At 45.7% G+C, this 12,362-nt stretch overlaps 1 protein-coding gene across 2 annotated transcripts in view; it reads right to left on the reverse strand.

Annotated features, from left to right (window-relative positions):
• The window catches only part of LOC149816790 (sphinganine C4-monooxygenase 1-like), a 71,694-nt gene extending 60,136 nt beyond the window's left edge, over positions 1 to 11,558 (reverse strand). The window contains exon 1 of one of the 2 annotated variants that reach the window (XM_089986717.1): positions 10,917 to 11,558. In XM_089986717.1, the coding sequence (XP_089842843.1) occupies positions 10,917 to 11,138 (222 nt within the window). In that variant the 5' untranslated portion in view covers positions 11,139 to 11,558. The remainder of the gene's footprint in view (positions 1 to 10,916) is intronic. The other variant, XM_089986716.1, reaches the window with a different exon arrangement.
• Between the last annotated feature and the right edge of the window lie 804 nt (positions 11,559 to 12,362).

The following is a 12,362-nucleotide window of genomic DNA, read 5'->3' on the forward strand; positions in this document are numbered from 1 at the left end:
CACAGAAGACTTGGACAATTGAATTGAGTTCAATTAACTAAAAAGGACAATTAAATAAATATATATGCATATATATATCATATATATTTATATGAGTACGCATTTAACTCAAGGACGCGGTTTCGCGATCTTTGTCCTTTACTTTGCCGTTGCGCATCGCGCACAGGTTTTGTGTTGCACTCCTGTTTACAGTTCCTTTATTTTGCCGTTGCGCATCATGCAAAGGTTCTGCGTTGCACGACTGCTTACAGTTTTTACTTGCCGTCACGCGTTGTGCGAGGGTTTGCGTTGCACTTCTGCTTACCGCCTTTACTTTGCCGTTGCGCCAAGGCTCTTGCTTTTGCACATGTGTTGTTATTGCCTTGCTTTTGCATGTGTTGGTATTGCCTTGCTTTTGCAGATGACGTGCAGGTTCTTGCTCTTTGCGTATGCCTTAAAGGCATCCTCGTGGAGGATGCAAGAGACATCTATCACTCACTCTTGCGACAAGAGTTCAGTTGGGAGCTAGCGATACACCTCCGTTTAAGGAGAGGGATACCTCGCAAGGATCCTGGCTCTTCGTGTGTGCAGTCCTGCACAGTCGACTTGAGATTTCAGGGAGCTGCGCAAAAGCATCAAAGACTGCTCCAAATCGAAGCATTTGGAAGGATGTGACTGGCTGGTTCTGCTCGCCTTTTTGGCATATCTAGGGTGATCCCGAATTGGGGGTTCGAGCGAACTTCTTAGCGGGTGTTCTGTTGAGAAACATGTATCCCGTCTATCGAGGACGGTATCGAGTCATGCGAGACATGTAGAGAGATAGCGGATGTGATTCGAGATAATCACATGCATAATGTTGGCACAAGGTACTGTTGTTTCAAAAGATAGAGTAAAGTTGATAAAGTTTACATCTTTGTGAAACACTCCTGTTGGGGCTTCTATTGAGAAGTTATACCCCCTTCATCCTAGAGTACTTGTAGTCGTGCACGACACGTCTAGTACTGCGATGATCGGATGAGACGTTCGTGCGACCTCGAACAGCGCTAAATGCAAAATGTTGTAATCACATAAATGGCCTCACATTCGCCTTCACAGGCAAGATATTCAAGTGGTTTAAATACCACAGCATAGAATGGGTCGTTAGTTAAGCAACCCCTAACGCACTCGTTCGCTTCTGGTTGTCTGTCAAGGGAGAGGACAGATCGGTACAAAAACTCCAATGGACAGGTTGTTAACAACCACCCCACAGGCAAAGATCTGGCCTCCCCAGTCATTGGAGTTAGGGGATAGAGGCTACACAAGTTAGCTCAACACTTCTGCAAAAGTTGGATGCATCCGTGGCATTGCTTTTCAGCCTCTGGGGAATCCTCTCTCGGCTAATGTCGTCACCTTTGGAGCGGACTCAACTAGCTATTCGGGTTATTGAAAATACATAGAATAACAGACGCCCGAACTAGTCTCAGTTGTTTCTACGTTTTGCCTGCGCGTACCCGCAGGCCAGTAATTATCGAAACATAAGGTCTGTTCACACTGGTCGTCGGTCGTGACATTCGCTTGCACTACGGATTCGCTTGCACTACTGATTCACTTGCACTACTGCTTCGCTTGCACTACTAATTCGCTTTCTTGCTCGATAGTTCAGTATGCTACTCGTTGAACTGTGCACGTCTGTCAAGGCGTTACTCTAGTTGGTTAAACTGCTTACGCAGTTCTTTGCGGAGTAATAAGGAGTTTCTCATACTAGTTAAATGCTTATAATAATAGCATTATACCAGTTGCTACATATTAGCATGTGACTTGCTTTATCCCTTGGTCGAACTGTTTGGTGCTTATTGTAGCGTAGCACTTGTTGGCTTGCATCTCTTATGATTGATGTGATTACATACAGCTCGTAATCTACGAACTGGTGGCAACTAGGATTGATGTGGCCGCTTGTCTTATAAGCTGCTTACATATTCTGATATAACTGTTGTCGTATGATTGCTTATGAATGGCTTATGATGTAATGATTTATGCCTTACAATTAATTTAATTTCTTGTCGATGGACTGAGCCATTTTTTGGTAATTATATGTTTTACGAGCATTGTTATGAGTGCTTATCTTATTCAGTTGTTTTGTTTGGCTGACGGGTAGAGTTAGTTACCCTTCGCCCATAGAATCAACTGAATTGTCATATCTGCGCGTTCTCATGTGTCGTTTACACATGCTTTGAGGACCTATTTGAGGATTGCAATATTCCTTATGGCAATCATACGATGCGTAGGATTATATGCTTCTGCGTGGAGTGATACGATGCATATTGTTGATATACATGCTTGTGCCCATATTGTGGCTACTCACATCGAGAGCAGTAAACTGTTCGGAGCAGTCGATTGTATAGATGCGTGTATCACCAAGTAGGGTGTTTGTCGAGCACCTGATCTCCAAAGGATTATCTGCGAGGGCGTGTATGATCAAGACCAGGTACCCGACTAGAGTGGTAGATTCTCTGTGAGGATGTACACTGTCCACGAACGGGTAGCCGCGAAGACGGTGAACTCCTGTGAGGAAGTGTATGGTCCAAGACCAAGTATACCGTCTAAGGCGGAATTCCTTGTGAGGTTATACATTTCCGAGACCAGGTGATCCGGCGTTGATCTTGTTGTTTGTATTAGTGGCTATCGACCCTGAGAGCGGTCATTTGTATGGATGCATGTATCGTAATGATTTTCATTGGATATGGCATTTGTTAGGGACTGATCTCCCAAAGGTTTCGCTGTGAGGTTATACATTTCCCAGATCAGGTGACCCGGCTAGAGTGGGAGATCTCTATGAGGATGTACATTGTCCACGAACGGGTAGCCACAAAGATGGTGAACTCCTGTGAGGAAGTGTAGGATCCAAGATCAGGTATACCCTCTTGGGCGGTAATTCCTTGTTCGGTCGTATATCTCTCGGACCGAATGATCCGACGTGGATCTTGTGTTTTTGCTTACCATAAAAAGTTATGGTGAGTTATGACGATCTTCTGAGATTGTTTGTGATAGCCAACTATGAATTCATAGTTTTGGCTTTCTGTTTTAGCATAATTACATGCTTGACTCAGGTGTGAGAATCAGATCGTTAGCGATTTGAGTTAGTGATCATGTTTTGGACCTTCTACGGAAGGGTGAGCTTTTCTGAGAAGGTATGACGCCTTAGTGCGTCATAACCGGTGACGGTTAGCCGCGTAAGACTTTGAGAGATGAGGATAGATTAAGGTCGTTCGGGACAAAGCGTTGGTTAGAAGTAGCGAGTGACAAACTATGTCCCGATGGTGATTAGATGCAGAGACCTCGTTCTAGGAACGAGGACAAGCTTGTTGCGTAGTAGTTCACAGCTTACGATCAAATGGATCGTATGTTGCGTTGGTCAGTTGCACTACTTACTTGCGTTGAACTGCTTACTGTTGGCACTACTTACGCATTTGCATTGCTTACTCGCTTGCACTACTTACTCGCTCGCACACCTTATTCGCTTGTACTGCTCATGTGTTTGCACTATTCACCTGCTTGCATTGCTTACCTGTTTAACTGCATATCTGCTTTAAACTGCGTAACCTACTGAATTAAATGTACTTAATTCAGTTTCTTGTAGTCTCTCTTGTGCACCTACTAGTTTTTCGCGAAACTAACTCATTCTATGGGTACAGGTGATGATTAGGTACACTACGGGCGATGACGCGTTGCAAGATGGCTTCAAGACTTCTTCTTCCTGCTCTTAGCTCGCATCCTGGACGCTTGGGTTTGTATCGGATTTCCCTTGAGATATCTGAATCTTGCGAGTTTTGGTTCTTTTAGCTAACGTGCCCAAAGTTGTCAGCTTGCCTTATGATTTATCAAAGAAAAATCTTTCGTTGATTTCATAAACAAACTCTGAAGGAAAGAGATATTTCTAGTCTCTTGCCTGTTTTTCTGAAAAGGTTCGCAAGTTTGAAATTTGAGGCGTTACAACTTGGTATCAGAGCTAAGGAAAGTAAGGATTCTTGAACATTGAGCATCCGCATCGCACTGTAAGTATAGAATTTTTCTTATTTTATAGATGTTTTTAGCGTTGTTAAGCTAAATGACTTGACATGTTATGCTTATGTACCAGCATTGCTGGGTTTTTTGTGAACTACTCATGTTACGCATGAATAGTATAGACGTTTTTGGCTTCTTTTTCGAGCTTCCTGAGATTTTGATCTTAAGTATTTCCTTGTTTACTCCAAGGATGGCAAGAAACTCGAACAAAGATTCAGCTGATGAATGGTCAAATATTAGGAAAAATTACCCTGACTTGTATTTTTACTAATGTAGGTCAAGGTAATTTCGTGGACGAAATTATTTTAAGGAGGGTAGGATGTAATAAACTGAAAAAAAAAATTAAGCTTGGATTCGGGTCGGATCCGAATCCGGACCCGGACCTGACCCGGACCCGAAAGGGAGGCACCGCCTCCCGTGTCTTTTGAAGACAGTGAGGCAGGGGTTCAAAGAGAACCCCCGCCCCCCTTCTTCCTCTCTCGGTCTCTCTCCCCCTCAGCGCCTCTTCCCCCTCTCGTCTCTCGGTCTCTCTTCCCCGACCTACTCTCTCTCCCTCACTGTCTCTCGTTCTCTCTTCCCTTCTCCCTTCGACGTCGCCTCCACCTGCGACCTCCCTTCGGCGCCGTTGTTGCGGGCCATCTCCTTCCCTCTCTGTGCTGCGAAGGCTCTGACGACCCCAAGTACGCTTCCACCTCCCCACTTATCTCTTCCTTCTGCCTCCTCTTCCACTTCTTCTTCTCGGTGTGGGGTCGACCGACAGGGGGGCAGCGCCCCCTGCCGTCGCCTCTCATCGGCAGGGGGTTACCCCCTGCCTTTCTCAAGATCGGCCGACGGGGGGGGGAGCTGAGCCCCCTGTCGTCGGCAGGGGGACTCCCCCCAGCCTGTCTCTCTTTAGGTCGATTGACAGGGGGGCAGAGCCCCCTATCGTCGCCATTCACCGGCAGGGGGCTCCGCCCCCTGTCACTCACTGTGTCGGCAGGGGGCTCCGCTCCCCCTGTCCCTCTTGTTTTGCCGGCAGAAAGCGAAGCTCCCTGTGTCGGCCCACCCTTTCGGCAGGGTCTTCTGCCCCTTGCCTTTTTGTGGGTTTTTCGGCAGGGGCAGAGCCCCTGCCTCTTCGTGGTTCTTTCGGCAGAGGAGGGGCTCGCCTCCTCTCTTCTATGTTTTTCCTCTGTCAAGGCAGGGGAGGGGCCGAGCCCTCCTCCCTGCCTCCTGTTACGGCAGAGGAGGGACTCGCCCCCCTCCTCTCTGTTCCCTCTGTTTGGCAGGGGAGGGGCACGACCCCTCCCTGCTTCTGTTACGGCAGGGGAGAGGCATGACCCCTCCCTGCTTCTGTTGCGGCAGGGGAGGGGTCGAGCCCCTCCTCCCTGCTCCTTGTTCCCTATCATGACAGGGGAGGGGCTAAGCCCCCTCCCTGCTTCGTGTTATGACAGGGGAGGGGCTGAGCCCCCTCCCTGCTCTTTGTGTTGGCAGGGGAGGGGCTGAGCCCCCTCCCTGCTTGTTGTTTTGAAGGGGGGAGGTGGTCGAGCCCCTCCCTGCTCCTTGTTGCGGCAAGGGAGGGGGTCGAGCCCTCCCTGTGCCTCTTCGTTGTTTTTCGATGGGTCGGGGCAAGCCCCCTCGCTTCGCTTTTCCCTGTGCCTTTTCTCTCTTTAGGCAGGGGCATCGCCCCTGCCTCTGTTGTTCTTCGGCACGCAGGGGCAAGGCCCCCTGCCTCCCTCTTTGTATGTCGTCTGGCAAGGGCGAAGCCCCCTGCCTCCCCTTCGTTGCTGACAGGCAGGGGATCTGCCCTTGCCTCTCTTCTACTTTGTCAGGCAGGGGCGCAACCCTGCTTGCCCTCGCTTTATGAGGGCAGGGGTGCAACCCCCTGCCTCCTCGGAGTCCGCTGACAACAAGTCAGCAGGGGCTCGCGGCCCCTGCTTCTTTCGCTTATAGCAGGTGCGCATGCGCACGATGCCCCTGCCTCTATTTCCCTTACGTCAGAACGGCGATAGTGCCTCTGACTTTCTATTTTGGTATTAGCTTGCTAATATCGTTACTTTTGCAGCTCGTACGACGGATCCCGCTCGCGCTCCACGACTCGAGCCGCCAATCGCGTACATCCGCGGACGACAACAATCTTGCAACTCTCAAAGGTAGAGGAAGATTGCACAGAAGACTTGGACAATTGAATTGAGTTCAATTAACTAAAAAGGACAATTAAATAAATATATATGCATATATATATTATATATATTTATATGAGTACGCATTTAACACAAGGACGCAGTTTCGCGATCCTTGTCCTTTACTTTGCCGTTGCGCATCGTGCACAGGTTTTGTGTTGCACTCCTGTTTACAGTTCCTTTATTTTGCCATTGCGCATCGTGCAAAGGTTCTGCGTTGCACTCCTGCTTACAGTTTTTACTTGCCGTCGCGCGTTGTGCGAGGGTTTGCATTGCACTTCTGCTTACCGCCTTTACTTTGTCGTTGCGCCTAGGCTCTTGCTTTTGCATATGTGTTGGTATTGCCTTGCTTTTTGCAGATGACGTGCAGGTTCTTGCTCTTTGCGTATGCCTTAAAGGCATCCTCGTGGAGGATGCAAGAGACATCTATCACTCACTCTTGCGACAAGAGTTCAGTTGGGAGCTGGCGATACACCTCCGTTTAAGGAGAGGGATACCTCGCAAGGATCCTGGCTCTTCGTGTGTGCAGTCCTGCAGAGTCGACTTGAGATTTCAGGGAGCTGCGCAAAAGCATCAAAGACTGCTCCAAATCGAAGCATTTGGAAGGATGTGACTGGCTAGTTCTGCTCGCCTTTTTGGCATATCTCGGGTGATCCCGAATTGGGGGTTCGAGCGAACTTCGTAGCGGGTGTTTTGTTGAGAAACCTGTATCCCGTCTATCGAGGCCGATATCGAGTCATGCGAGACATGTAGATACCCCGATAGCGGATGTGATTCGAGATAATCACATGCATAATGTTGGCACAAGGTACTGCTGTTTCAAAAGATAGAGTAAAGTTGATAAACTTTACATCTTTGTGAAACACTCCTGTTGGGGCTTCTATTGAGGAGTTATACCCCCTTCATCCTAGAGTACTTGTAGTCGTGCACGACACGTCTAGTACTGCGATGATCGGATGAGACGGTCGTGCAACCTCGAACAGCGCTAAATGCAAAATGTTGTAATCACATAAATGGCCTCACATTCGCCTTCACAGGCAAGATGCTCGAGTGGTTTAAATACCACAGCATAGAATTGGTCGTTAGTTAAGCAACCCCTAACGCACCCGTTCGCTTCTGGTTGTCTGTCAAGGGAGAGAACAAATCGGTACAAAAACTCCAATGGACAGGTTGTTAACAACCACCCCACGGGCAAAGATCCGGCCTCCCCAGTCATTGGAGTTAGGGGATAGAGGCTACACAAGTTAGCTCAACACTTCTGCAAAGTTGGATACATCCGTGGCACTGCTTTTCAGCCTCTGGGGAATCCTCTCTCGGCTAATGTCGTCCCCTTTGGAGCGGACTCAACTAGCTATTCGGGTTATTGAAAATACATAGAATAACAGAAGCCCGAACTAGTCTCAGTTGTTTCTACGTTTTGCCTGCGCGTACCTGCAGGCCAGTAATTATCGAAACATAAGGTCTGTTCACACTGGTCGTGGGTCGTGAGATTCGCTTGCACTACGGATTCGCTTGCACTACTGATTCACTTACACTACTGCTTCGCTTGCACTACTAATTCGCTTGCTTGCTCGATAGTTCAGTATGCTACTCGTTGAACTGTGCACGTCTGTCAAGGTGTTACTCTAGTTGGTTAAACTGCTTACGCAGTTCTTTGCGGAGTAATAAAGAGTTTCTCATACTAGTTAAATGCTTATAATAATAGCATTATACCAGTTGCTACATATTAGCATGTAACTTGCTTTATCCCTTGGTCGAACTGTTTGGTGCTTATTGTAGCGTAGCACTTGTTGACTTGCATCTCTTATGATTGATGTGATTGCATAAAGTTCGTAATCTACGAACTGGTGGCAACTAGGATTGATGTGGCCGCTTGTCTTATAAGCTGCTTACATATTGTGATATAACTGTTGTCGTATGATTGCTTATGAATGGCTTATGATGTAATGGTTTATGCCTTACAATTAATTTAATTACTTGTCGATGGACTGAGTCATTTTATGGTAATTATATGTTTTACGAGCATTGTTATGAGTGTTTGTCTTATTCAGTTGTTTTGTTTGGCTGACGGGTAGAGTTAGTTACCCTTCGCCCATAGAATCAACTGAATTGCCATATCTGCGCGTTCTCATGTGTCGTTTACACATGCTTTGAGGGCCTATTTGAGGATTGCAATATTCCTTGTGGCAATCATACGATGCGTAGGATTATATGCTTCTGCGTGGAGTAATACGATAAATATTGTTGATATACATGCTTGTGCCCATATTGTGGCTACTGACATCGAGAGCAGTAAACTGTTCGGAGCAGTCGATTGTATAGATGCGTGTATCACCGAGTAGGGTGTTTGTCGAGCACCTGATCTCCAAAGGATTATCTGCGAGGGCGTGTATGATCAAGACCAGGTACCTGACTAGAGTGGTAGATTCTCTGTGAGGATGTACACTGTCCACGAACGGGTAGCCGCAAAGACGGTGAACTCCTGTAAGAAAGTGTATGGTCCAAGACCAAGTATACCGTCTAAGGCGGAATTCCTTGTGAGGTTATATATTTCCCAGACCAGGTGATCCGACGTTGATCTTGTTGTTTGTATTAGTGGCTATCGACCCTGAGAGCGGTCATTTGTATGGATGCATGTATCGTAATGATTTTCATTGGATATGGCATTTGTTAGGGACTGATCTCCCAAAGGTTTCGCTGTGAGGTTATACATTTCCCATATCAGGTAACCCGGCTAGAGTGGGAGATCTCTGTGAGGATGTACATTGTCCACGAACGAGTAGCCGCAAAGACGGTGAACTCCTGTGAGGAAGTGTAGGGTCCAAGATCAGGTATACCCTCTAGGGCGGTAATTCCTTGTCTGATCGTATATCTCTCGGACCGAATGATCCGACGTGGATCTTGTGTTTTTGCTTACCATAAAAGGTTATGGTGAGCTGTGACGATCTTCTGAGATTATTTGTAATAGCCAACTATGAATTCATAGTTTTGGCTTTCTGTTTTAGCATAATTACATGCTTGACTCAGGTGTGAGAATCAGATCGTTAGCGATTTGAGTTAGTGATCATGTTTTGGACCTTCTACGGAAGGGTGAGCTTTTCTGAGAAGGTATGACGCCTTAGTGCGTCATAACCGGTGATGGTTAGCCGCGTAAGACTTTGAGAGATGAGGATAGATTAAGGTCGTTCAGGACAAAGCGTTGGTTAGAAGTAGCGAGTGACAAACTATGTCCCGATGGTGATTAGATGCAGAGACCTCGTTCTAGGAACGAGGACAAGCTTGTTGCGTAGTAGTTCACATCTTACGATCAAATAGATCGTATGCTGCGTTGGTCAGGTGCACTACTTACTTGCGTTGAACTGCTTACTGTTTGCACTACTTACGCATTTGCATTGCTTACTCGCTTGCACTACTTACTCGCTCGCACACCTTATTCGCTTGTACTGCTTATGTGTTTGCACTATTCACCTGCTTGCATTGCTTACCTGTTTAACTGCATATCTGCTTTAAACTGCGTAACCTACTGAATTAAATGTGCTTAATTCAGTTTCTTGTAGTCTCTCTTGTGCACCTACTAGTTTTTCGCGAAACTAACTCATTCTATGGGTACAGGTGATGATTAGGTACACTACGGGCGATGACGCGATTGCAAGATGGCTTCAAGACTTCTTCTTCCTGCTCTTAGCTCGCGTCCTGGACGCTTGGGTTTGTATCGGATTTCCCTTAGGATATCCGAATCTTGCGAGTTTTGATTCTTTTAGCTAATGTGCCCAAAGTTGTCAGTTTGCCTTATCAAAGAAAAATCTTCCGCTGATTTCATAAACAAACTCTGAAGGAAAGAGATATTTCTAGTGTCTTGCCTGTTTTTCTGAAAAGGTTCGCAAGTTTGAAATTTGGGGCCTTAGAGAGCCTGCAAAAAGGCATGTATTCAGCTGGATAAGCCTATTTCCAAGCTCAAATGAGCCCAATACCAATGAGACAAATCCAAGTAGCAAGCAGCCCATTCCCTTCACCAACTATAATCATGTCCATATGCAATTGATCACCCATCTTTAGCTAAGTATATCATTCATGAACAATAGCAGCTTCCTGCTTCCAAGAAATATCACCAAGAATGTCAAGAAAAATATCCTATTTGCATGAAGAACGTGGTGAGCATATCAAACACATTAATTTAAATTATCTGAAACTTGTGCAACTGTACGTCTAAATTCATTTAAAGCATAAAAGACATTTTCCCCTTAAAAGGGTACAACAAAGATCAACTGAAATAATTTGATTGCAACTTCTCTCACTTTCAATTAAGAAGTCAATCTAAAGTGGAAGCACCATTCTACTCCAGTTTGAATTATAAATATGACAAAAATAGCTAAAAGGAATAAAAAAAATCAACTGACTGGTCATACCAACATAAGCACAACCAGCTTTCATGAAAGCATCGAATCGTGAGTTACTCTTGAAAGAGTCGAGGCACAAAATTCCATCCAGAGCACAAAATAGGGCCTCCTGAAAGGCCCAATTCACCCCAGAATACGAATTCTCAAACACAATTAGAGGAACCAAACCTTTCCACTAATAGAAAAAACACTAAGTTCACGCAGACAAGTAAAAGCAATCACAAGACAAAAACTACATCAGCATAAGAAAGAAAGGAAAACTTGTAAAATCCATGTAATCAAAACAATGAATGCCCACCAACCGCTCTCAGAGGCAATGGATTAACTCTAAAGAACATACCGCAAACAAGGTGATGGCGACGACGGCTTGGATTGCTTGTTGGAGAAGAACCCCTTTGACGACCGTCGATTTGGAGACGAGATTCTTTGTCTCCTCCTCCGCTCTGGAGTGCAACCGATAATTCTCGAAGACGTCCAACAAGACGTAAATCCCAGAGTACATCCAGTAGACTAGGATGGGCGCAAAGGTGCCCAGCAACTCATCCGAGATGTACACATCCATTCCCAGCCACCAAGAAGAAGAATAGCAAACCAACAACAGAAAGAAACCAACCCCAATTCCTTAGGTGGGGATCCCCAAAACCGGGATTTCTCCCTCGGAAATTTTTGGGAAGAAAACTTTGTGGGGAGCCTCTATTTTGCTGTAGAATGGAAGTGGGTTTGACGGTTTCCACGAATTTGGCAGAAGAAACGATGTGGGTGAGGCAGGAACGAGGGAAGGAGCGCTCTCCCGAGGCCAAAGTCGCTATGGGAAGGAGGAAGGAAGACCATTGGATCCATAAGAGAGAGGCGGGGAGGCAACCAACTTTCCAACACGACGATGACTTTTGTTATGTGGGGCTTCGGTTGACGTTACCGAATTCACAGGGCGCTCGTCGAAGCTCGGATTGTCGCTAAAGAAAAAATACATACAGGAGAGAGAGAGAGAATTCGGTTGGATGATAAATGGTAGTACCTGACTGTGAGTGTGCTTTCATAATAAGCATCGGACTCATTCCTTGCCACGTATAAAACGAGAAAAATGTTTGGCATTTAGTTCACAATTTATAACCCTCTTAGTGAGACTGGCAGCAGCACTTGACTCTTTCGTGCTCTTCTTGGTAAACGCACTGTTATGCATTGGTGAATGAGGTGTCCTTAGACGATTCGGTTTTCTATCTGGATCTGGAGACTTTGATCGAATCAGATAGGTAATGGTGGATGCAGACTTTGAATTGGATAGGAAAATGCATCATCTGAAAACCCGGTTCCATCTTTTCGGATCATCGAAAACAGGGTTTTGTCTGACATCTAACAAAGAATTTTAGCATTAATATCCCTATTATTTTTGACAAATCCATCCATACAAGCCAATATTGTAAAACTCTAAACTCAGCGGGTCAATCTTTTGGTAGATTTAGCTCCATTAGTTGATGGAACAAATTGAAACGGATCATGATTTTGGACTTTGAAAACCCGAGAAAAATCTAAAGAATCTACACGAATACCATAAATTGAATTCACATCTTGCTCATAATCAATAGCATAAGTTTTGTGTGGTATTTTATCCCGGTTGGATCTGCAAATATTAGTCATGCCAACAAGCCATAATCTTTGTTGAAAATGATTTTCACAGTTCTGGACCTACTAGTCCCAATTTAGACCATGCATGTTGACTTTTCATTAGACCAAGAATCCAGATATTTTTCATGAGTTGGCCCAAGTCCACAAAAGAAGAGTTCAGTCA

This window comes from Nuphar pumila, chromosome 14, assembly GCF_984573655.1.
Source record: "Nuphar pumila chromosome 14, dmNupPumi1.hap1.1, whole genome shotgun sequence".
In the NCBI taxonomy this organism is placed as follows: Eukaryota; Viridiplantae; Streptophyta; class Magnoliopsida; order Nymphaeales; family Nymphaeaceae; genus Nuphar; species Nuphar pumila.